This window comes from Musa acuminata, chromosome BXJ3-8 (genome assembly GCF_036884655.1).
Source record: "Musa acuminata AAA Group cultivar baxijiao chromosome BXJ3-8, Cavendish_Baxijiao_AAA, whole genome shotgun sequence".
In the NCBI taxonomy this organism is placed as follows: domain Eukaryota; kingdom Viridiplantae; phylum Streptophyta; class Magnoliopsida; order Zingiberales; family Musaceae; genus Musa; species Musa acuminata.
In genome coordinates this window covers 7400889-7425256 of record NC_088356.1, presented here as the reverse complement: position 1 = coordinate 7425256, position 24368 = coordinate 7400889, and the positions used below count along the sequence as shown (strand labels likewise).

General features: G+C 38.9%; 3 protein-coding genes across 5 annotated transcripts; 2 read left to right on the top strand and 1 right to left on the bottom strand.

Moving 5' to 3' along the window:
• Positions 1-300: 300 nt before the first annotated feature.
• Positions 301-1878, bottom strand: LOC103993343 (peroxisomal membrane protein 11-3). Of its 2 annotated transcripts, none has more exons than XM_009413368.3 (2): positions 1039-1878; positions 301-708 (listed from the first exon to the last, which is right to left on the bottom strand). In XM_009413368.3, exon 1 carries the CDS (start codon positions 1802-1804, stop codon positions 1043-1045), a length of 762 nt encoding a protein of 253 aa, XP_009411643.2. In that variant the 5' UTR covers positions 1805-1878; the 3' UTR covers positions 301-708; positions 1039-1042. The 2 variants fall into 2 exon arrangements, with proteins under 2 accessions (XP_009411643.2, XP_009411642.2); XM_009413367.3 differs by having other exon boundaries at positions 301-701.
• A 3993-nt stretch (positions 1879-5871) lies between these two features.
• Positions 5872-13551, top strand: LOC103993344 (kinesin-like protein KIN-14F). Of its 2 annotated transcripts, none has more exons than XM_009413372.3 (19): positions 5872-6198; positions 6483-6649; positions 6754-6897; positions 7078-7332; positions 7411-7482; positions 7594-7662; positions 7857-7949; positions 8037-8168; positions 8251-8332; positions 8423-8518; positions 8593-8766; positions 8849-8955; positions 9084-9262; positions 9477-9638; positions 9719-9972; positions 10056-10219; positions 10351-10542; positions 11318-11844; positions 13075-13551. In XM_009413372.3, the coding sequence occupies exons 1-19, from the start codon at positions 6081-6083 to the stop codon at positions 13205-13207; spliced, it is 3120 nt and encodes a 1039-aa protein (XP_009411647.2). In that variant the 5' UTR covers positions 5872-6080; the 3' UTR covers positions 13208-13551. The 2 variants fall into 2 exon arrangements, with proteins under 2 accessions (XP_009411647.2, XP_065018778.1); XM_065162706.1 differs by having other exon boundaries at positions 5932-6198; positions 8034-8168; positions 9084-9264; positions 9479-9638; positions 13075-13294.
• A 1239-nt stretch (positions 13552-14790) lies between these two features.
• On the top strand, positions 14791-22328 carry LOC103993348 (probable protein phosphatase 2C 33). Its single transcript, XM_018830123.2, has 8 exons — positions 14791-14920; positions 15019-15322; positions 15404-15575; positions 15665-15882; positions 15976-16083; positions 16162-16287; positions 16405-16631; positions 21898-22328. The coding sequence occupies exons 2-8, from the start codon at positions 15104-15106 to the stop codon at positions 22115-22117; spliced, it is 1290 nt and encodes a 429-aa protein (XP_018685668.1). The 5' UTR covers positions 14791-14920; positions 15019-15103; the 3' UTR covers positions 22118-22328.
• The last annotated feature ends 2040 nt before the right edge of the window (positions 22329-24368 follow it).

Sequence of the window (24368 nt, the reverse complement as noted above, 5' to 3'; positions counted from 1 at the left end):
TTCTAATATGTTTTCTCCTTTTTGGGAAAAGAATAACACCCTTTTGAAACTTTGTGGGCACAACACATCCACTCTATGTTTGGTCTCTCTTCTATTTCCCTATGTACTGTTAATGCACAACATGCTGATACCAGAGTATTCACTGATCAATAGCTTTATTTGAGAAAACTCTTTATCATGAGATAGGAGGGCTACAATATTACTGAAGTCAACATTAATCATAATCAAAACCAAATGACCTTACTGTATCTCTTTGCACTAGATGCAGAATGGAGATTTAAATACTATCAAGAACTCACATCCAATAACAAAGTGATATGCACTCCTATAATTCAAAAACTGGAACCAGCCAATTCAATAGTTAGAAGAAACCTCAGCTTAATCATACACATCCAGACTTGATCCAACAATAGACTATGAGTAAACTCCCAAACCTAACATCAGACTGAAATAATTCACCAGGACTCATCTAATCAACAAAAGAAAAATTACAACTCAAATGAATCACCTGAATACACTCCTCCATGAGCACGAACATTTTCAAAACCATGTAATTTTCAGGGTACATGTACTTTTTGAAAATGCAGCTTGGGCAGAACTTCATGAAGTATATGAAATTGAGAAATGGTAATATCCCACCATTAGTCAGTCTCTTCTTCCAAATTCTCTTTCTGCAAGTTTTCCTAATTCGCATCTTATACCTGCCTCCTAAACATAAATCGACCATCAAATTTTTTGAAGTGGATTTTTCTTTATCAGAAATGAAATTCCACAACAAGAAATAACAGTGGTCTATGATTCTAACAGAAGCAAAGGATACACTTCAATGCTCCAAATTAACGAATTGCAGCATCTTTTCAGCTAATTCCATTTTATTAGGTTTATAAATCACAAATGAATAATACTGCCAGTCATACATCATTATTGATCGCAGACTCTTATAGGATTTCAAGAAGTCTGAAATTTACTCCAATGATCTTAATAATCAGTTCATATATAGAGCTTTATTTTCTAGAGAATGGAAGAACAAGAATCTACCCGGTCAACAAGAAGTCCAATTCTTGTGGGTGCTGATGAGAGCTGAAAGGAGGCCGGCCGAAGCCATCAGCAGCGAACTCGAGAGGAACCCCTCCCCATCCCTCACGTCTCCGAGAGCCATCAGACCGTCGGCGAGGTCTTGAATGACCGAGAGTTGCTTCAACAGCAATTTCGTCCTCAATTTCCTGATCTCCTCATCGCAATCGGCTGATTTCCCGCTCTCGATTCGCGATTGGATCAAAGAGCTGATCTTTCGCAGCTCCCTAGCCTTCAAAGCGACGCTGCCAAAGTAGCCGATGAGCTCCGCCCAAGCGCTGATCTTCTGAAACCGCCGCGAAAGCTCCGCGGGTATGAGGCCTGCCTTGGAGAGCCAGACGAACTGCTCCACGAAGTAGTAGACGCCCTCCCCGCCGTAGGCGACAGCGGCGAGGAGGCGATCGGTGGGGTTGAGGGCGCCACCGGTGGCGGCGCGGAGGGCGTTGAGATCCTGGACGAACTTGCCAAGGCGGAAGGCCTTGCGGCTAAGGCCAACGCTGGATTCGAAGGCCTTAAGGCGGGGAGCGAGGGCTGGGGGTATGGAGGAAGAAGGGGCGGATAGGGCGATCTTGGCGGCGTAGCGGGAGATCTTGAGAAGCTTGTCGACACCGTCGCGGCGGGCGAGGTAGGCTTCGAGGTGGAGGAGGAAGTCGCGGTCGCCGCCCCGCGGCGGGGCGACAGCCGGTGGAGGAGGAAGAGAGACGTCGGGCTTCCGCGACGGTTCCGCCATGGAAAAGGGAGAAGCGCCGCGGAGTCGGGTATCGACCGCCTCCGACTGACTCGATCCCCTCCGAGTCAAACTTCAATCACGGAAGCGCTGTAAGATGCGTGTCAATATTTACTATGGGAAGATTCATGTATTGTTGAACCCGTTGGTCAATTACCCCAACTACAACTCCCAGCCCTGCGCGCTGGAATCAGCATGGAGATTTTGCAGGACCCACATTTTGCTCCAATCTCAAGGTATGCAGGAGAGCTGGTAATCATCTGGGTAATTGACTATTATTTTTCTAATAGATAAAGTCAGTTGTCAAAATCGTGGCCTGTACCGATCGCGTCTCTTTAGGGTTTAGATCCTGACATTATATATCTCTGATTGCTGTACTTTTGTACTTATCTACCACTTCAAGATGACGTCTAATGTGTCTAAGTAGCAATATATATATATATGTTAAATTATCAAAAATTGGATCAGAAATGAGGAATAATCTAATCAAGGCAACATTTAAAACCCAACAAAACAATCATTCATCTCTCTCTCTCTCTCTCTCTCTCTCTCAAACTCAACCATGCATAAGTGAATCAGGTGAAGCTCTCTGTATCAAAATGTGCCACATGGAGAGCATACATGCATAATACAATAATATGCATCAGAAAAGGCCCTCTGTTCATATCTACTACTACAGTTGAATGCTCAGAAATCATTTGTAAAGTATTTATCAGCTAAATTATTTAGTATACTATTTATTATTATTATTATTATTGCATTGCACATGTGGAGAGCATAAAGAAGCTTTGTTTCAGTTGATATGACTAGTTTTATAACTCCAAATCCATAGGTGCATGCAGATTAAGATCATCAAATGTATCTTAATTACATGTTACTTTAGACTCTATTAATATTATAATTGTATACTTAAAAAATTTATATTGAGATCTTTATGATTTTAAAAATAAAATAAATAATCTAATTTATCATATCATCGTTAGTTACGTTGATGAAAAATATAACACGTAACATCTCATGTTGAATCAACGTAAAAATGATGAGCAAAAAAATAATTTTAACATCTCTTTCCTTATCAGCACGTGGAATGTTAAAATTATCTTTTTATTCATAAAATTATTAGATACGAAAAAAATATTAAAATTATCCTTTTGTCCATCATTTTTGCTTTGATCTAACACATACTGTCACGTGTTATATTTTTCATCAATATAACTAATAATTTTATGATAAATAAGATTATTTATTTTATTTTTAAAATTATAAAAATCTTAATATAATTTTTTAAGTATAAAATTATGATACTAATATGATTAAGAAATAGAATATAATTTATAATTAGCAGGACATGAAAGAGGAGTTCGACTATTTGCCTCTTGCTCTCTGGCACATGAGAGGAGCAATAATAGGCGGTGCGGGTAGCTAAATGATTCACATAACGACAAAGAATTGTGTTTGACGACAAATTGGGTTGGGTTTGATATGGGCCCAAAGGACCGCAAATGTTGACCGAGTGATCGAATTGCATTCGTTTGGTTTAGACAAAATTAGGCTGTGTTGACATTCTTGCTGCATCAATCTCACCAACACAAAAAGCTGTCGGTGCTTACTTTCGCTGGCACTTTATTTTGGGATTCGACATGCAATTTATACTGATTCTGATAACAGTCAAATCTCTAGCGATAACAATAATAACCAATATCTCCCCAATTAAATAATAAAATATCATAATTCTCCTTCCAAACATATATTGTTTCGATCAATGCAATCTTCTTCTTTATATGTCATTGCTATCATGATATCAAAGCACCGTCTTGACAGAAGTACCATCTTACGGGGGTATGATAACATCTCTCGTGATAATTACCTCAATAACAACAAAAATCATCATCTGTTAAGAAAAATTCTCCTTTCCAAATATATATAGAGTTTTATGTATTATTTCAATTAATATAATATTTTTCTTTATATTTCTATCAAATTTCACATACATATAAATTGCTGGTTAATAGAGAAAATTAACCAGTGATACATTCATCATGTCTCATATGCTACATTGCAAAGTAATGCTTTAGATGTACATATACAGATAGTTCTACTTGGAACTCCAAATCTCATCTTGAACTCATAATCAAAGTTTTAATTATATTAATAGACTAGAAATTCTCTAGTATGAAAGAAATGTACTATATAACTTAGGTTAGACACTCTCACCAACTCAACTTTTCTAGCTTTTTGAGTGAGTTGAGTTGTCCATCCTAAAGCACTTTGCTTTGCATAACCAAATGCTGAGTTGCCTCCTCCCTTATACCTTGCCATCATCTTTGATGCTTATTTCTCGGCATGGAATAATAGTATTATTATGTGCTTCCAAAAGGATTGACACGCCCTTTAATTAGGAAAAGTTTTTGGACCCATTCAACCTTTATCACATTAATATGCTTCCTCTAGCACAAAAAGACTTGATCGACGGCCATTCGATCAAAGTGTTCTTGAGTAGCTCCAATGGTCCTTGTGGTGCCTAATTATATCCTAGAAAATAGGGGCAAAACCATTGATGTAATTAATGTCTCCTTTTTGATTGGGTTGGGGGGGCCAATGAGGGAAAGATAAAGAATGGGCCGCATGACAGGTTAAAGTGTGATGTCCATCATTGCAAATAGGTGAAGCTTCGCCTGTCATCAAAATAGATAAGCATGGATGGATTCTTATATGGCATATGGTGTGAGCTTTACACTGTGGGGGAGAGTTGGAAAGCTGCCACTGCAACACAATATCTGATCACTCCTCCGTGCGGAAAGACAAGTGTTAGGGGTGCACAACTCAACTAAGAGTGTAAAAAAAAGAAAATATAATTTTAATTTCAAACATCATAAATGCAATTCATAAATTTAAATTACTTAATAGGATAATTGATCCATTACTTAATAAATTTAAATTTATGTTAATTATATTATACTATTTTTATAAATCAAAGATTTGATAAGACAATAAGTCGATTTTCTGAGTCTAATTCTAATCGATTTATTTGATAATAAAATATTTTTCAAATAATTTGAGTCTGCACTCAAATTAGCTTTATTTGCGTCTTCAGAAAAATAAATATTTTTAACGAGATATATTTGGTCATATTAAAATTACAATATGAAGATATTTTTGATAAAAGTAATATAGTGAATTCTTTTTGTGTGCCTCATATGACAATTAAGGCTGAATTGTACATGTAAAGTGAAATCGGCAATAATAAGAAAAGGAATGGACAAATGGCATAAGATAGAGAGAGAGAGAGAGAGAGAGAGAGAGAGAGAGAGAGGGGAAACACAAAAAGGAACGGTGATGATGATGAGAGGCGTGTCATGCAGAATCAGGCTTTTCAGCCGGGGCCCACGGTCCGGCTTAGAGAAGACCGGGGCCCGCTCGGCCCAAAGGCGCGCCGCACGGGCCCCACCTTATATCTTTCCCCTTCCTCAGACTAAACCCATCTTTCCAACCACTTACCCGAGCCACTTCCGGTTCGGACTTCCCGAGCCTAGCTTTTTCAAAATTTTCGAACGTTGGAGCGTCAGAAGCCACATGTGAAGCCAACCGGGCGACGCTCGTCGGGTACTGTCAACATATAATATATAAATATATAGATAAATTGTATAAAAAAATAATTCCCGTCCATATATAATTAAATTGAAAGCTTAAAAATTGGAAGAAAAAATAAATGAAACGATTTTATGAGATTTAAAAATTAATTAATATACAGAGTAGAAGGTAATTATAAATTTAAATTTCGGTTTTTTTTACATTATTATATATTTCCTTTTTACCACAGCGGGGGGACGCTCCGAAGCGGAAGCACCGCGATTTCACTTATTTGCCCTCGACTACTAATTTGTGATGTATATACCCTTAAGAAGGGTGTGTTTGTAAGAATTGAATTCCGTTAAAGAAGACTTGATAGGTGGGAAATATAATAGATTGTCAAATATGAAATAGGGAAGGGTGGTTTTTGAAATTGTACCGGGAAGGCACAAACTGAAGTGTATTATAAAGAGGGAGCCCAAAGTAATCGGTCTCCCCCACGCCCGTCGCTCCTCCGCCTCCATCTCCTTCCTACTCCATTGGAGCCAGAAGTGATTTCTCCTGCGTCTTTCTTCCCCGATGATCCCGAGCTTAAAGGATAAGTTGAACGAGATGAGATCGGGGAGCTCTTCTTGATCGTTCTTGCCGTCGGACGCTCTGTTGCGTGGGTGTCTTGGTGGGGATTTTGAGGAGGAGAGGGAGGTCGGAAATGGCATCGGAGGGGATGGTCGCCGTATCGCTGGCTTCTGTGGTTGAGGATGTCCTGAAACAGCACGGGACCAAGCTCAGCGATGTCAACTTGGCTTCCAGGAAGGCCGGAGAAGCCGGTGAACGATTGCTCCTCTGCTTCTCTTTGTACCCGTTTCCGTTTTTGATCTCGAGTTCATGTATTCCGCTAATTCTTAGAACATTTCCTTTCTTTTCCTTTTTCTTTTTGATGTCCTTTTCTGTTCCAATTTTTATATGCTGTTGTTCTTGATCGATGCATTTGACCGCTTTTTGTTGAACTGGGCTTTCTTTACCTCTTAATTTTATTTCAAGTTTTCATCGGGTCGATTACAGGAAAAAAAATTAGATTATGTGATAGTTATGCTCTTCGATTGAATGCCAGTGGCACGTAGATACGAGGCTGCCGGATGGCTGAGAAAGGCGGTGGGAGTTGTCGCTGCGAAAGATTTGCCTGATGAACCTTCAGAGGAAGAATTCAGGCTTGGATTGAGGAATGGTTTGATCCTTTGCAATGCACTGAACAAGATTCATCCTGGAGCGGTACCAAAAGTGAGTGTGCTTCGTATCACAGTGGCCAGGTTCTTGCCGTTTAGTGGGGTGTTTTTCCCTCTTTGTCATGTGTCTTCTAGTCTAACTACAATTGCTCTCTTCAGGTGGTGGTCAATCCTGGAGATACAGTTCAACAACCAGATGGAGCAGCGCTATCCGCATATCAGTATTTTGAGAACGTGAGGAACTTCCTTGTAGCTGTGCAAGAGATAGGTCTGCCCACCTTTGAGGCATCCGACTTAGAGCAGGTGCGTTTCATAATGTTTAGCTAATATATTTCTTATCAAGTGTCATCTCTCCTTGCCCTAAAACATTTGCAACATTTCATATGGAATTTATGAGCTTTACAATTAGTTTACCATAAATTTCTTATCTTGCTTTTATGTAAAATGCTTCTTGAATTCTCTGACTGGTTTCTCATATTCCAGGGAGGTAAGAGTGCGAGGATTGTGAACTGTGTTCTATCTCTCCAATCTTATGGTGAATGGAAACAAATGGGTGGGCATGGTTCATTTAGATATGGTGGAAATTCTAAACCATCCATCTCAGGCAAGTCCTTCATAAGGAAAAATTCAGAAAATTACAAGGGTTCATTGTCGAGAAGCCAATCGTTGAATGAGAATGATGGTCTATGTGCTGAGCTCAATTCTCAAGGGGACATCTCAATGGAGTCCTGTCAAATGGTTAGGAAGCCATTTTTTGGATAAATCATCACAGAATAATTAGATGCATTTTTTTACTAATTCCATGTGTACCAACAGACTACATCACGGCCTTTAAACATGCTTGTCCATGCAGCTCTATCAGATAAGACGCCCGAGGAACTCCCACTAGTATGGCTGCCTTAATTTCTCTTAGTCATTTGATCCACAAAAAAGAAAAAAGGAAACAGCAAATGCTTTTAGATTCTTTTAGTGGATATATAAATTTTTATTTTTTTGCAGCTTGTTGAGTCAATGTTGAATAAAGTTATGGAAGAATTTGAATGCCGTGTAACAAGACAAAATGAACTGGTATGATCCGCCATTTAAGCATTTGATCATTGAGAAATTTAATTAGAGATTGGTATGCCTCATGCATAATGGTTTGCTAAGCAATATGAAATGCATGTGTTAGGTTTAATTGTTATGTCTGGTTAGCGACATCTTCATTTTTGATGCACTGATCATTATTATCATCACTTCAATATAATTATGAAAGTCAACAGGAGAAAACCACTTTGAAGGGCCACGACACTAGCAAATCTTTTGTGAAAGCGAAGGCTTCAATTGGGCCTCCATCCATTCATTGTGAAATGGAGGTATGTTGCATATTCACTCTACTGGCTGAATTCCTGAATTCGTATGGAAATAATAGAACTCTCTTCTTAATTATTTTATTTAAGAAGGAAACCGAAGGAAGTATTTTGAGGAAGGCAAAGAGAGAGAACCATGCTAAGAAGATAAACAAAGAAGATGCATCAAAAGAAAATCATATGAAGCAACAGTTGATTTTTCAACAGCAAGAGAGAGATATTCAGGTAAAATTTCATATCTTGAAGTTGTATAAATTTGTTAATCGCTTACAGTTGCCAGATTATAGCTGTTGTTCGTACTCTACAGGAACTTAGACATACTCTTCAAACTACAAAAGCTGGAATGCAGTTTATGCACATGAAGTTTACTGATGAATTCACTAAGCTTGGTAAGATACAAAGAGTACTTTGACCTTTACAAAGCTTTTTGTACCTCATTACTAATTACCAACTCTCCTGCTGGTCAACTCATACATCAGGAGAGTATCTACATGGCCTTGCCCATGCTGCTTCTGGTTATCACAAAGTTCTCGATGAGAACAGGAAGCTGTACAATCAAGTGCAAGATCTAAAAGGTGAACTAGCCAGATTTTAACAATATTTTGGTTGAATATATTTTGAGTAACTTTTGTTTTTTGACCAATATTAGGTAGCATTAGGGTCTATTGTCGAGTGAGACCCTTCTTGCCAGGACAACTGAGTGGCAACACTCTTGGTTCTATTGATGAGGGAAGTATCACAATTGTAACACCCTCAAAGTATGGCAAAGAAGGACGTAGATCTTTTAACTTCAATAAAGTTTTTGGGCCATCTTCATCACAAGGTCATTAAACAATATCTTTTTGTATAAGCTGTTCACTTGCAATAATTTTTAAACATCACTCTCACATTTTATCATGTTGCAGAAGAAGTATTCTCAGATACCCAGCCTCTCGTTCGTTCAATTCTTGATGGTTACAATGTTTGTATTTTTGCATACGGCCAAACTGGATCAGGAAAGACATATACGATGGTATGACACTCGCTGAACTTATTTACTTTAAATGAATGATTTTGTTGGCTAAAATTTCATTGTATTAATCAATCTTTGTTGACAGTTGAGATGCGCTTAATATAGATTGATTTTGTGAATCCATACAGAGTGGACCTAAGCTTCTCAATGAGCAAACAGTGGGCGTCAATTATAGAGCACTAAGTGATTTGTTTAAGCTCTCTGAACAAAGAAGAGGGATATTTTCTTATGAGATTTCTGTTCAGATGATCGAGATATACAATGAGCAAGTCAGGGACCTCCTTGTGGGGGATGGTCTTAGCAAAAAATATCCTTTTTTTTGCTCATATAATATTTTGTTTATTTTTATGTCTTTGTTAGGAAACTCATTATATGTTTGATTATGTAAAAATACATAAAATTATGCGTAATTTCCAAATGGATGAAAATAAATTGAAATGCACTGAAATCTCTTTTGAGTTGTTAGTTATCTTTTTAACATTTGTTTATGTCTCAGTTTTTTTTCCTTTACAAGAAAGTACATTGGAAATTCGTAATAATTCTCAGAAAGGACTTAATGTTCCCAATGCAAACTTAGTGCCTGTTACATCAACATCTGATGTGATTGAACTAATGAACATTGGGCAGAGGAACCGTGTTGTAGGTGCTACTACTTTGAACGATCGTAGCAGTCGTTCTCATAGGTACAATATTAAAATTTCACTTGATAGTTTGTTTTAACTCAAGGTTCTCTAAGATGTCATTTGAATCTATTTGTTTGCAGTTGCTTGACTGTTCATGTTCAAGGCAAAGATATGACTTCAGGAACTATTCTCCGAGGATGTTTACATCTTGTTGACTTGGCAGGCAGTGAAAGAGTTGATAAATCTGAAGTAACAGGAGAAAGATTAAAAGAAGCACAACATATAAACAAATCTCTCTCGGCTTTAGGTGATGTAATATCTGCCCTTGCCCTAAAGAATTCACATGTTCCTTATCGGAATAGCAAACTCACTCAGTTACTCCAAGACTCCCTTGGTAAGTTATATTCTTGCATGAATCTTGAATGACTAAAAGAAACCTCGTCTTATTCATTCTTTTGTATAACCTTGCCTACCTAGGTGGACAAGCAAAGACATTGATGTTTGTCCATATAAGTCCTGAAATGGATGCTATTGGAGAAACTCTCAGCACGCTAAAATTTGCTGAGCGGGTTTCTACGGTTGAGCTTGGTGCTGCAAGAGTTAATAAAGAAAGTGGAGAAGTAAAAAAACTAAGGGAGCAGGTTCACCTTCTTTTCTCTTTTTCTTTGTTTTCTTCATTCCTATGAAATTATTCATTTCGTACATTTTTATTCTTCGTTTCTTTTACATCTCTTTCAGTTTTCAAGAAAGGATTTGCTTCTTCCTGTTGTAGATGGCTAGTTTGAAAGCAGCATTGACATGCAAAGAGGAAGGATCACAACATCTCCATAACACAATACCAGGGGCAGATTCACTCAGCACAAGACCATCATCACCAGTACATTCCAATCGACGGAGTGGAGCAGATTATCTACACAATCAATCTAACCAAAGACAGCCAATGGAGGAAGTTGGTAACATAGAGGTATTCTCAATATCTTTTGCTTAAACTATTTCTTTGTTACTTTCTTATTCTTTTCACATAAAACAGGTACCAAAAGAGCAGCTACCATAATGCATTGTTTTAGAGAATTTATTATGAGATGCCACAAATTCCAACTTTTAGAAATAATGCTAAACCTTGTTTTATTTCTCTATTTATGCCTGTATGTCCTTTCAAAACTTAATCATTTGCATTATCTTTTGAAAATTGGATTTTGCTACTGACTTCTGTTAACCATCAGTGATTGCCATATCTGGTTAACATATCGAGGATGTTTAAGTTCAAACGTCTCTTACAACAAAAATTCATGGAAATTTTATATATGGCACAGCCTATATTTCATATTTTTTGAATAAAATTTTCTTCCTTTCTCTAGGTCTTTGTTGGTAGTATGTTGCCTGTATTTTGTGTTCTATCATTTCCGACAACAGAAAATCTTGGCTGAAATTGTTTTTTCTTCACTTGTTTTATTTGGCACAGCCTGTATGTCTTTTTGTTCTAATTGATAAATGTTAACTCCTTTCTGTAGATCTTGGTTGGCAGTCTATTGCCTATATTTTGTGCAGAGTCTTTCTTTGATTGTAGACATCTGCTTTGATGTTTTTCAAGACATGACTTTCAAGGGAACATATCATTCATAACTTGGCAATCAATAGATTGTGTTTCTTCCTGCAAATATGATTGGCACCAATATGTGCTGACTACCTCTAATATCATGCACCAGATAGTAACAACTGTGATAATGGCCTCTTTTCAGGTCAGAAGTAGTCTGCCATCGAGACAAAAGAAGCCAAGTTTTGATCTCCAAGATCTTTTTACGACAAATGATTCTCCTCCATGGCCAGATAGTTGTTCCAGAATGAATCTTCCTGTGAGGGATGATAAAGAAATTGTTTCTGGAGATTGGGTTGACAAGATCATGGTGAACAAGCTAGATACAGCTGTTATGGATGACAATCCCATGATAGATTGGGAGGGTGATACTGGAACATTACCTGACTTCTTCTACCAAAGATGTGTTTCTGACGTGAGAATTTATCCAGATAAACAATACCATAAAAGTGCCATGAGAAGAAAAGATAGCTATGAGCTGGACATGCAAAGAAGTCATTCATATTATGTGGCTACTGATGATTCAGATGATCAGGATATTGCGACAAGTGATTCTTCTGAAGCAGATATGCTGTGGCAATTCAGTCTCCAAAATGTTCATAGCACAGGTAATGAGAGTGGGTCTAGGATCAAGAAGCCTCAACCAAAGTTCACACAGAGTTCCGATATAAGGTAGTTGACTTGCCACAATCTTACTTTAAGTATATAATACACAATCTTGAAGTAAATAAATTCCTTGATCTTCTTTCATTTGATATAAGTAATTTCACATGTGAAGAGATTTTCTTGCTTGTTTACCTAATTTGACTGTGAAACCCAATACTATGAAAGATCTCCGGAACAACTTCACAACTAATTATTTTGCAGAGTTATGTCGCACCTTAGTTCTGATCTTAGATGCTAAAAGTTAATAGTTTTTCAATTGATATATAAATGAAAAACTACTTCTGTTACTGTTGTACATAGTAATTGTGGAAATATTCTGGCATATCACTGAATATAGTGTTATATATTGTGCCTAAATTGCAGGATATTTCGTTTGATCTATAATTTCTTATTGATTTTGCTCTAGTGATAGTCTGATGGTCAGTCTCGGTCATATTATTTTTTGAAATGAACCAGCAACAATTAAGATAATCATATTAATTAGGTAAAACTTTCCAGGTTGAGCGGAAACTTTTGTTAGCAGTCCAATTTGCAACAATTTTAATGATTAGACATGCTTTTTTTCATCAGAAAAAAAGTAAATCTTCATACCGACATTTTGTCTGCCATAAAAACTTAATGTGATATTAAGTTTTATTGCATGTTAGCCATCAGATTTTAAGAATTACACTTCAAAACCTTTATACTAGATGGTCTTTAACTTCCAGATAGTAGAATTTGGTGATGCACTAAAAAGCAGATGCATCTTTGATGTTGTAATTACATCCATAACCAAGTCCAACTAGCTCGCAATGACATGCAAAAGGATTACAGCTGTTGTTGGATATAGCATTTGATTTGCTTACAGCTTGTCACTTTTGACTCGGGTGGTGGTGTCCCTTTCCAGAATCTATGAGTAGGGTTGTCATGCCTGAATGCTTGAGCTTAGATCAAACAGTTGTTAGGATAGCTATAGCCTTGACAAATTTTTTGCTTCTTCAAGTATGCTTTTCGCCCAGGTGTTGCTTCTTCATATGGCAAAAATCTGATGCTTGGATAATTATTTATGAAACTTAAAATATCTTGTTTTGGGATATAAAATGTCAACCATATGAGAATTGAGCAAAACATATACATACAACTCCTTTGATATTTAATCTTATGCAATGCAGTTGCCAGTGTACATGAGATACCTTGTTTTTGTTTTCTTGATCAGTACAATATTTGAACTGTTTTTGTTTCTTTCCTTCGATTCAGGACTCCGAATTATACACACATACCATCTCCTTCCCAGAAAACATCAAACGGGTCAAAGAGAACGGGAAGGCAGGCTAACGGCGACGACGGGAAACGGATTGCATCAGGTGGCAAAACTGGCAACAGAAAGTAGGGTTGCTGTTGATAATTTGGTTTGCGATTTGTTCTTTCTTTTCCAGAATGACATAAGAGATTGAGGGCCTCCTTCTCATTCTAGTGACGAGTGGCAATAATCTCAGTTGCTTGTACTGCTGTTGTTGTGGTGGAAGTCTCAGAACCAGTGCAGGAGTGTTGGATTCTCTCCTTCTACTTCACTTGATTCTTGTTGCATTCTTTCTGTCATGTTTGTAGAGGAAAGCGAGGCAAAATTATAGAGGCACTGTATCATCTCTTGTGTATCTCCCCATCAAGTTCTTTGAGCACAGGATCATAATTACAATTGTTTATGTTATATTCTCTTAATGATTTCAGCTTTTACCTTTGACAGGAGGAACTTTGTGCTGAGGTCATAGTCGACATGAGTCCGATCTCATCCTTATTCAAAATTTCATGGGTCTTTTGATAATTATTGAGAAACACATTAATTAATGAACCGATCGAATCGGTTAAACATTTTAATTTTGATTTTGATTTTTTTTCGATCAAATTGACCGATCGATCCGATCTGAGTTGGACCATGAACATTTACCAATTAGTTTGCACGCTTCTGCACAGGAGCTGCTATGCGCTGAGATGCTCCCATGCTCAAGCATACTGTCTGTGTCCCCCCATGTCTTCTTCCTGTAGCTTGGATGATGGAATACACTGCCACGCAATAACACGAAGGACGGGAAACGTTTACGGTAGATTCCTCGACCTCCGCGGGAGAAGAAGCAAAGCTACATCATTCCTCGACCATGCGCGGTGGCGAAGGGAAGAAGGCCGACGACAGCCAGCTGCAATCCCACTCTTCTTCTTCTTCTTCTTCTCTTTCTGCCTCTGTCTCTCCTTTTCATGCGTCGACGTCGAAGGCACGGCTGATGGAGACGACGAGAGACGGGGTGCGGGGGCGGGGGCGGGGGGGAGGGTCAATGACCGGCGCGGGGCCCAGCCTCACATGGTCGCGGCACCGCAGGGGGAAGCGTCGGGCCCACGCGGGTGGCCATCACGCGGCAAAACCGCGTGCGGTGGCGACGGCCCATGCGGGCCCCTCCCGGAGCTGCGTTCCCTTATCTGCCCCTTCTCGCCACTCATCGAAGCTGCGTTCGTATTCGGCACCATTTGGTGATCAAATAAAGATCAAGTAGAGACATTGTTAGCAGAAGATTTCATGACCTCCAAATCCATTTGAGGCGGAGGAAGCATGCCCGATCTCCCGTGCTTAAAAGTCTCATCCATGGCAGAGGGGCACTCAAGTCATTATGACCGTGTGGTCCTCCTTCCCTCTCCATACGCAGCATCACAGAGGACTACAGCTACACAACCCAATCAAGAGGCTTTAGTTTAGGCAGCGAGTAGTGGGGGATAGGCAGCACAACTGGAAAACACCACATAAAAATTTCCTTGGTCCCAATCCTATGCATTCCCCCTCTTTCCTCACCTTCTTTCCCCTCAGAGCCATCTTTCCATGATAAAAAGGAAAAAGATCTCCTTTTTATTCCCCATCTCCGCGCTCTCTCTCTCTCTCTCTGTTGTGTTCCTACAGTGAAAGACTCCCTGATCGTCTGCCCCCGTTCTCGTTTTCTTCGCCCAATTGGGCGTGCTCTTCTCGGTCCCTCTGATCCCAGTCCCATCCTTTCTCGATCCCGGAGATCGAATTTTTATGGTCCGCATTGCTCTTTCCGATCGTCGAAACCAGTTCTTCTTGGTAAGGTTTTCTTAGTCAAAAGTTCGATATTTTTTTTCTGCTTGGAGTCTTGCTTTGGACCGGAATGAGAGGGTGGTAATGTGGGTTCTTGGGAGGAGATTGACGGGAATGGGGGCTAGGTGAGTGATTTGTGGCGAGGGGAACGGATTAGGGTTCTTTAGGGGACCGCGACGTCCGCCACCGATGGCTACTGAGGTGCGGCCTCGAGATCCGAGCATGCGACCGCCCATGGTCCCGCTGGCGACCCTCATCGGCCGCGAGCTTCGCGGGGGCAAGTCCGAGAAGCCCGCCATCAAGTACGGGCACGCCGCCTTCGCCAAGAGAGGGGAGGACTACTTCCTTGTCAGGCCCGACTGCCTTCGGGTCCCCGGCGACGCTGCCTCCTCCTTCTCGGTCTTCGCGGTACTCCTGATCCACCATTCGGTTTCAGTTTCCTTTGTTCCTCCTCATGTTCCCTTTGGTTTGATGTCACTTCCTGTACAGATCTTTGACGGGCACAATGGTGTTTCTGCTGCTGTGTTCGCAAAAGAGCACCTTTTGGAGCACGTTATGAGTGCGATCCCTCAGGGAATCGGTAGGGAAGAATGGCTTGAAGCCCTTCCGCGTGCACTGGTCGCTGGTTTTGTCAAGACGGACATCGATTTCCAGCGCAAAGGCAAAATTTAGTTTACGCGCTGCTGGTGACTTTGTACATTTGACCGAAGAAAAAAAAGAAGAAAAACTGAGCTTTTGTTGTTCTGGCAGGGGAGACTTCTGGGACGACAGCGACGCTGGTTGTCGTCGATGGGTGGACTGTCACAGTTGCATCTGTGGGTGACTCGAGGTGCATTCTGGATTCGCAAGACGGTGTGGTCTCATTGCTTACGGTTGATCATAGGCTGGAAGAGAATGTTGAGGAGAGGGAACGTGTGACTGCCAGTGGAGGAGAGGTTGGAAGGCTTAATATTTGCGGTGGAAAAGAGGTATTGGTTGCCAAAATATCTGATGTTCAAGGCTATGACATGATCCTAATGTCTTGTTTGCATTGTCTGATTTATGTGCATGCTGCTTCTTAGGTTGGACCGCTTCGCTGTTGGCCGGGTGGGTTATGCCTTTCAAGGTCAATCGGGGATACAGATGTGGGCGAGTTCATTGTCCCGATTCCTCATGTGAAGCAAGTCAAGGTGTGGGCCATCAAGCTTGGTGATTTGCGGTGTTTGATGTTATTTGAATGACTTTGTTTTAACTTGTCGGATGATCAGCTTTCAAGTGTTGGAGGACGTTTGATAATTGCTTCTGATGGCATATGGGATGCCCTTTCATCCGAGCTAGCAGCCAAAGCTTGCCGAGGAATTCCTGCGGAACTTGCTGCAAAGCTCGTTGTTAAGGTGATGATGAGCATAAATAACTTGCCACTGTTTGTAATTTGTCAGTTTCTTTCTCATTACATCTTATGATTATAGTTAGCTCATTTAGAGTTCTTCATGTATGATCAATTGGTTTAGGAAGCATTGAGAACAAGTGGCTTGAAAGATGACACGACTTGCCTAGTTGTTGATATAATTCCATCTGATCACACTCTCCCACTACCATCACCAGTAAAACAGCAAAACAAGTTCAGATCACTCTTTGGGAAGAAGCCACAGAATGCTGCTGGCAAACCTAACAAACTTTCTTCTGTTGGCGCTGTGGAGGAATTATTTGAGGAGGGGTCAGCTATGCTGGAAGAAAGGTAATATTTGTCTAGTGCTACTAACTATGGTCCTCCATTATTCTTCTTGTTCAATTAGTTATGATTTTTTCCATTAAGGCATAATTTGCTGCTTGTTAATGGAAAAGAAAGATGGGTCAGATTTAGAAAACCAATTTGATAATCACTTTTTAGGCAAACTGGAAAAATGTGTTCATTCAAATAGGTCCATGTGACTAAATATCTTTTTTGATCTACATCATGAACTTGATGGTAAATGAATAATGTGTTCTATTGCTAAATTGCTTCATGTCAAATATTATTACCATCATTAGATTATTTGCTAAAACTTTATCACTTTTATTCATAACTTATTGCTTAAACTTATAGATTGTTTCTTTAATTTGTAGACGTCTTGATTTTTATCAATTTGAAGGCAAATTTACCTTTAAACTTAGGTTCTTTGACTTTTCAATAAGCAATGTTTGAGGAATCAAGAACCAGATTGGCAGTGGATCAAATTGGGTCAGATGAAATTTGATCAAAACCAGGCCAGAATCAGTACTGAAAATGTGGTACAAAGGGTATACAAGGGTTTGAGGTTCAGGTGATGAATGGGCAACTCCTTGAGGGCTCTGCTTGTGGCTCAAGATAAATTCTTGAACATGTATTATGATATATCTATGGTCCACTCTTTTGGGTTGAAAAGAGTTACGCAGTCAAGGTGAATCAAGCTCAAAAAGCTTAATTGGACTCAATTAAGCTGGCTCGGTTGAGGCCCGATGGCCAGATGGTTTAGCCCTGACTCGGCTTGATACTGGTCCAGTTCAATGGACTCAAGCCAGCTTGGGTATTACAAGCCCTATATGAATTAGTCAAAGTTGACCTAGAATTATTCAGTTGGCTGAAAGCAGTGAACACTAGTTGGTTCTGGATGGTTCCCTGTTTCTTGAGTCATGGATCTAGCCTCTACATTGGCTGATACTTTTGCCAACTCCTGATGATTATTGATTTCTCGAGAATTTTGGGTTCGAACCAATCAGATCTTGGTTGAGTTAACCAGACATTAGTACCTATAGTTAGCATAGTTGTTTATTCATACAACACCCTTGATTGAATTTATGCTCGATTTATTAAACTTGTCACCTACCCTTGTTTTACTTGGAAAGGTTTCTAAGATAAATGCATTAGTGTGTTTAATCAATTATGCATTAAGGATGAGAACACCCATTTTTTCAGTTTTTCACATTTACCAGCACTTGTAAAAAGAAGAGGCTTTTGTCTATGTAATGTTGCAAATTCAAATTTAGATTCAAGGTTTATAATTCGTTCAATCTCTATTTCTCATGGAACAAGGATGGTGATTGTGCCTATTAAAATAAAACATACTAAACTATTTTACCTCAAGTCATGCTTAGTTGCTTTCAGGATGGAACTATGGAAGTCTTCCCATTTTATGTGTATTTTCACATTGCTTCTGCTAAGTCAATTCAAAATATGTACCTTAACTATGCCACTGAGTCAAATTAAATTAGGTACGTTATGCAGCTACGTCAATTTAGTATGTACGTTAATTGCTAAGTCAATTCAAAGTGTGTAATTCTGATATTGGAATATTTGATGCTAATAGATAGGGCTCAATACAAATTATTGAAAAATAAAAAATTTCTTTGTTGGAAGGTAGATCAGTTGAGTCTAAGGTCAACTAGAAAAAGGTAAAATTGTAAATTTTGTGTTCTCCACCCACCATAGGAGTTATTGCTGTCTTTCAATGCTTGAGGTGTAGATGCTGTCTCTTAACCAGAGGTTATTCTATTATGCTTTTATGAAATGCTAGTAGATTGAGGGACCAATTTATATCCAGTAGACAGGAAAAGTTTTGACAGTATTAAAAAACAAGAATAACTCAGAAATCATATCAATTAGAAAAAAATTCCAGTTATGTAATTGGCAAATTCCATTGCAGTGTAGATTATTGTCTTGAAATATCCGAGATATAGGACTATTGTCTTAACCTCGATAACTCATTGGTGATAGATCTTCAATTGTTAATTAATTTAACCTGATCCCTGCAAAAGAATATGATTTCAAGTTATCTATAACAAGATGAAAGATGAATATGTGAAAGTAATATATTCCCTAACCGTAGAATTTTGAGGACAGTAATTCCCCTCCAACATGAATTGTTAAATGGCATGTTTTTGCCTTCAGGATTTTGCAAGTTGGTTCATAGGTTCACACAGAGGTCAATCATATGAACCATTGCTGGAATGTCATGAAACCCTTAAGGTCTCAGACACTTTGTTGTCCATGAGTAACACTTTTTGTACTAATATAATTGGATATATATTTGGGTTAAGTCAAGTGGTATTTCTGTCAATAGCTAACACGCTACATCTCAAATTTGCATATAGTATATTCTCATCCAACAATCCTAAGAGAAAGCTATATGCACACACCTCAAAAATGTCAAAAGGCTTTTCTGAGATGTCTCAGACCAAGAAATGCTGTGATCTTTGTCATTTAGACTAAACACCTATAATTTGATTGTACAAACTCAAGTGAGAGACTTAAATTGATGATATTGTTGATGTAAAAGGGGTGCATTCACCTAGCGCAAGTTACAGTAAGAAGACTCCTAAGTGTCGCATGTTACCATGTTGCAATTTGGTTAGCTTGGCACTTTGTCACATGTTGCATCAACACACCTCACTCCATGGTGTGCTATTTATTTACCCGAAGCAGGTAATGGGGGGTGCACAGGTGTCTGCTGAGCATCCAATGGTAGTGACGCTTGAGAACCTTGAACTTGAGGCGGCAATTGATGCATCGCCTGGTGGAGATGGTGTTCTTGCATGCCAATGCAATGTGATTACCACTCAATCTGTTGGATTGTATGTTTGGCTGCTGGAGGCGGAAAGTGAGTTACTAGAAAGGATGTCACTGATCCTTAAACCTAGTGCTAGCCAGCTTGCGTTCGCATGGTTCACAAGGTTAACCTTGAGCATGCTTTGCCATTCTAAGGTGTTGGCTGGTATAGGTTTGATATTTTAATCATTATATTTTAATGATTAACCTTGAGTCTGACTACATACCAACTTGTACCGAGTGTCATATGCTAACTGGTAACAGTACCACACCAGTCTGATCATTGACCAATATCAATACTACACTGATATTTTAATCCTTTGAGTGCCCATTTTGTATAACTTATTTGGTAAATATGAGAAATGAGTGTTTAATTTTGGTTAACCCTTTTATTATCTCAATATCCCAAACCAAGGTCTTTGTGGAGAACTTGGTTATATTAGAGGCTAGGGTGGAGAATAAATCTGAAGATTCAGGTAAAGACCTCTCGAACACCATCAGATGGAACAAGTAGGATAGATTTACAATGGATACAAGGATAGTTCTATTACAGTCTAGAAATGATAGTATGATCCATTATGTCCCTTGGAGTATTGTGAAATAACACAGCATCTCTAATGATGTGTAACCATCTATCAACTATGATCAATTGGTAAATATTTATCTGGTCTTTTACAGGCACCATAGATGGTGCCTTAATGTCATAGGAATATTTGGCAAATGATTCTTGAAGTGGGCATTATAAATCCTAGTTATGGCTTAAGGTTTTAGTTAATGACAACCTTCAGGATTTGAGGATGTAAAGACACAATGCTCATCTCGAATGCAGTTTCACTTTGCTGCAAATTTTCTGTAGAATGCCTTGATCACCTCAATGATTGTTAGTGATAAAAAAGATAGGTTTCAGTCTTTTCTCTGTAGAAACTGGCCAAGAAACAATTAGAATAGAAGTACAAAGTGAATACTGAAATTGTAATCTGTAAACAATATAGTATCTGTGAAAAGGTGAAGCATAGAATATATATATATATATATATATATATATATATATATATATATATATATATATATATATATATATGCACTGGTTCAATTTCCAGAAGTGTTCTGGAATCAAGCTATTATTTAAGTCCATTTGTAATTATGAAATTTGAGAAGTTCGTAAACTTCTTGGCATTGTATTCATGTTGATGGATCTAAATTGAACAACAGATAGGGAGAATCTGGCCTATGAAGAAGCTTCTTCTACTCTGCAGGTCAACTGGATTCTGTAAGAAGGTAGATGGAATAATCATTTCAAAAAGACTGGGAATATGAACAGATGTTTTGGGACCAATCTACAGAAGTTTTGTTAGTCTAAAGACTACAAGGAGGTTGATTATCAGCTGTTATTTGGAGTTCTTTGGTTATACGTGAGCTGTAACCATGGCTACTCTACATATTTTGATAATTAGTTAAGCTAAAATAGAATAAGATAAGAAGTGAAAGATGTGAATCCAACATTCTTCATTATTTTAAGCCTTTGATTTCTTGATATAGACATCTAACTTTAACATAAGACCGAAAGTCCAATTGTCTTATGTGTTGCTATTTCATATGGTGATGGATGGTTGCCACATATGTCAAGGGCCTTGATATGATATGAAGTTCCTTGTGTTTGTGAAACTGAGCAGACATGAAAATTTTGATGTAGAGGAGGGATTGATCAACCGTTATGATTCATAACAGATCATGCATGATCTTTCAACGTCTTAGTTCTGTTTGCTTCTAGGTGTGGTTCATATTCTTTTTTTCCGTTAGCTAAGGCTGTGCTACAGTTGCAGGGAAGTGTAGTAAGGGTTAAAATTTCACTGCCTTCACTTCTCAGAAGTTGTTGTAGGCAACTCCCCACTATCTTGGAAGTCAAATCTGCCCTTTTGCCCTCTCAGGATTTGACTTCCTCAAATCCTGGTGCAACTTCATTTGAAACATGTTAAGTGTGCACTTGACTTAGGAACCGCACTTCCCATGGTACCACTTCCTCGGAATCAAACATCCCAAGTTATTTGGCTTTGAATTCATTTGCTATACAATACACTGGTTATGATTGTAAGAACATGAAAATTCTTTCTGCATTGCCTGCCGAGTGTAACTGTTGGTGATGGGTGATACCTAGATCTTTGCAATACACTGATGTGTTCGAAGATGTACAAGTATGGATGGATCCTAGTTTGCTATGAACATCTATAGCCTTATGAATTTTAATCCTTTTTGCTCGTTTCGTCTTAACAAGAACTGATGGTCCCTTTCCTGAGTGATAAGATTATTCAACCATAAGGTTGGAGGTTCAACCAGTATTACCATCACTGACATGCCCACACATGTTTACATTTTTTCTTCTTTCATTATAGTTGAAAATTTTCTCATAGAAAACAATCTAACTGTGACAAGGGGAATGCAGGCTGGGAAAAAGTTTCTCATCAAGGGAGAACACAGGGCTTCTAAGATGCGCAATCTGCCAAACTGACCAAGTTCCAGATGATGATTTATTCGTTAATTCAGGTGATCTCTTCTCCCCACCATCGAAGCAACAGGAGGGTCCATATCTTTGCGTTGACTGCCGGAGGAAGAAGGATGCCATGGAGGGGAAACGGCCCAGTGATTCATCTATGTCCAGGTGAAATACTGATGGAATGTGTTCAAATGTAAAGAGGGTTAAGGTGAATAAACTGTTGGCTAATGTTCCGAGGTGGTTTCCTGATTGTTGTTTGGTGAACTAACTGCGGTGCTATCTCACATTGTGATAGTTTGATTACTAACCAGGTGTGGAAGTTGTATGAACCACTGTTGGTGAACTAGTGATATTGCTCAAGAAATAGCTTCATTTATCTACTTGGAAGCCTCAGGCAAAAAGCATTTTGGTTCATGCAATACTGAATCAAAAGATCACAGATGACATACTTTATGCAGAAATATATAGTAATTTGGTGGAAAGCTGTTGTTGATGAGTCGCATGAGGAATGATGCGATGCATGTAATTTTGGTGCCTACACTATGCAGTTCTGATAGAATTGATATCTTTCTCCATTTGTTTGCTGATCTTAGATAGTTGGAATATTGCAAGTCGTGAAAAGACCCATATAGTTCATCCTACATAAATTGAAAGAGTTCATAGTGTTTAATTATTAAGTCAATACAATGATATGGAGCATGATCTTGTCACTGGTAAAGTTGTAAATATAATCTTGTCATTCTTCATGCTTTATATGATATAAAGAGGACTTGTAGTAGGCTTTTATAATTGGTTGACTTTTATAATTATTTCATATAGAGATAAAACTGTTTAGAAATAAATTATCCAGACTTATTTTGAAAGTATTTAAGCTCTACAAAGTGTCCATCAGCACAAGCCCAAGAGTTATTCGGGTGGCATATGGTTGAATGGATATCTGGTTATTCGGGTGACATATGGTTGAATGGATATCTGGGGGTAGTATCTAGGGTTGGTTCATTGTTTTGTTCTACGGTAGTGTCATATGAGTACTTATGGGGATTTTTTTATCATGGCAAATCACTTTGCATCTTTTGTCTCTCAAGTATTTATTGAAATGATTGTTTGTGGGATTTCGAGTTAAATGTTTCCTCTAACTCATCTTCTCTTTTGCATATCCTTAAAGAATCATAAGAGGTTTCGGGGAGGTTGATCTCTTGCAAACGGATACATAAGTTTGTTGTACGATTTAAGTAAAATCAGTTAAGTCCATGACTGATGGTATCAGAGTGGGATAAACATAGAAACACTTAACTTACAAATGTAGGAGACCTAGCGGGGCTACGTTGATGGCAGTTGGCACACGCGACCGCTTGAGGAAAATAAGCACTGAGACGTAGTGTCACGGGCTTAGTTGAAATTGTCTAAGTTGTGAGGTACCCTTGCGGCAAAGTCACAAGCTTAGCTGAAGTTGCCTAAGTCGTAAAGCACCCTTGCGCCAACTCCTCGGACTTAGCTGAGATTGCCTAAGTCATTAGGTGCCCTTGCGACATATGCATCTGCAAATGTTCAGCCTAGTTGCAACCTTGTACAGGTCCCGAAGGACTTGTAAAACGAAAAGTCGATTAGATTGAAAATGAGCAATGGATAAGTCTTGACGTCTCGCGAAGATGGAAGCTTTACAAACAATTCAGCAAGCACCTTGAGTGCAAGAGAAAAAAGAGAGGAATGAGAAAACAAGGACTACTAGTTGCAAGTCCACAAACAACTACTCACCGGGCGCGAAGGCAAGTTCCTGTTAAGTTAATGTGCGAACTTGTGAAGATTTTTCGATGCCCGACAATATACCGAAGCCCCATCCAGCCCTATGCCACCCGGGAGGGTTCCAGGGTGCTGAGAAGGCTGACATTTTGCGTGCAGTAACAACGTGCAGAAAACAAGCTGTATGAAAACAGAGCCATTTTGGGACAGTTCAGCTTGGCGCGACGAGCGATCGTACTACAGTGCTGTGAACTATCGTTGCTTATATTTTCTAAGCAAAAACACACAAAACCAAGGTAAAACATGCTGTCATATCTCTGTACAAGCATGCAAAAGTGACGAACGGTTCGTTGCACGAAGTTGTTGTGGGTGTGCGACGACCGTTCGTGACAGTAGGGAAAGGAGTCGCTCAAAAGAGCAAGTATTCAAGATTAGCATTCAGATGAATGACCAACCTTTCATGTAAGAGGTACCACGACGACAAACGAGTCGGGAAGAATGTATAGTGCACAAAAGTTAGGATGACTGAGTTCAAGTTGATAACAGAGAGATTTTCTCTGATAAAAGAGAGATATTCTCAACTGCATAGCAGATGAGGTTTCCTCAACTGCATGAGGAAATCTCTCTGCTCAGTTAAAGAAATATCCTCTTTCACTATGTATAAATAGACTTCACATGAT

Excerpts from the sequence above, each read along its gene's own strand:
- LOC103993343 (XM_009413368.3), bottom strand. The coding sequence starts at position 1,804 with ATGGCGGAACCGTCGCGGAAGCCCGACGTCTCTCTTCCTCCTCCACCG.
- LOC103993344 (XM_065162706.1), top strand. The coding sequence starts at position 6,081 with ATGGCATCGGAGGGGATGGTCGCCGTATCGCTGGCTTCTGTGGTTGAG. Across the intron at positions 7,663-7,856 it reads TAACAAGACAAAATGAACTG|GAGAAAACCACTTTGAAGGG; the intron begins GTATGATCCGCC and ends GAAAGTCAACAG. Across the intron at positions 9,265-9,478 it reads GGATGGTCTTAGCAAAAAAT|TGGAAATTCGTAATAATTCT; the intron begins ATCCTTTTTTTT and ends AAGAAAGTACAT.
- LOC103993348 (XM_018830123.2), top strand. The coding sequence starts at position 15,104 with ATGGCTACTGAGGTGCGGCCTCGAGATCCGAGCATGCGACCGCCCATG. Across the intron at positions 15,576-15,664 it reads CATCGATTTCCAGCGCAAAG|GGGAGACTTCTGGGACGACA; the intron begins GCAAAATTTAGT and ends TTGTTCTGGCAG. Across the intron at positions 16,632-21,897 it reads TCAGCTATGCTGGAAGAAAG|GCTGGGAAAAAGTTTCTCAT; the intron begins GTAATATTTGTC and ends AGGGGAATGCAG.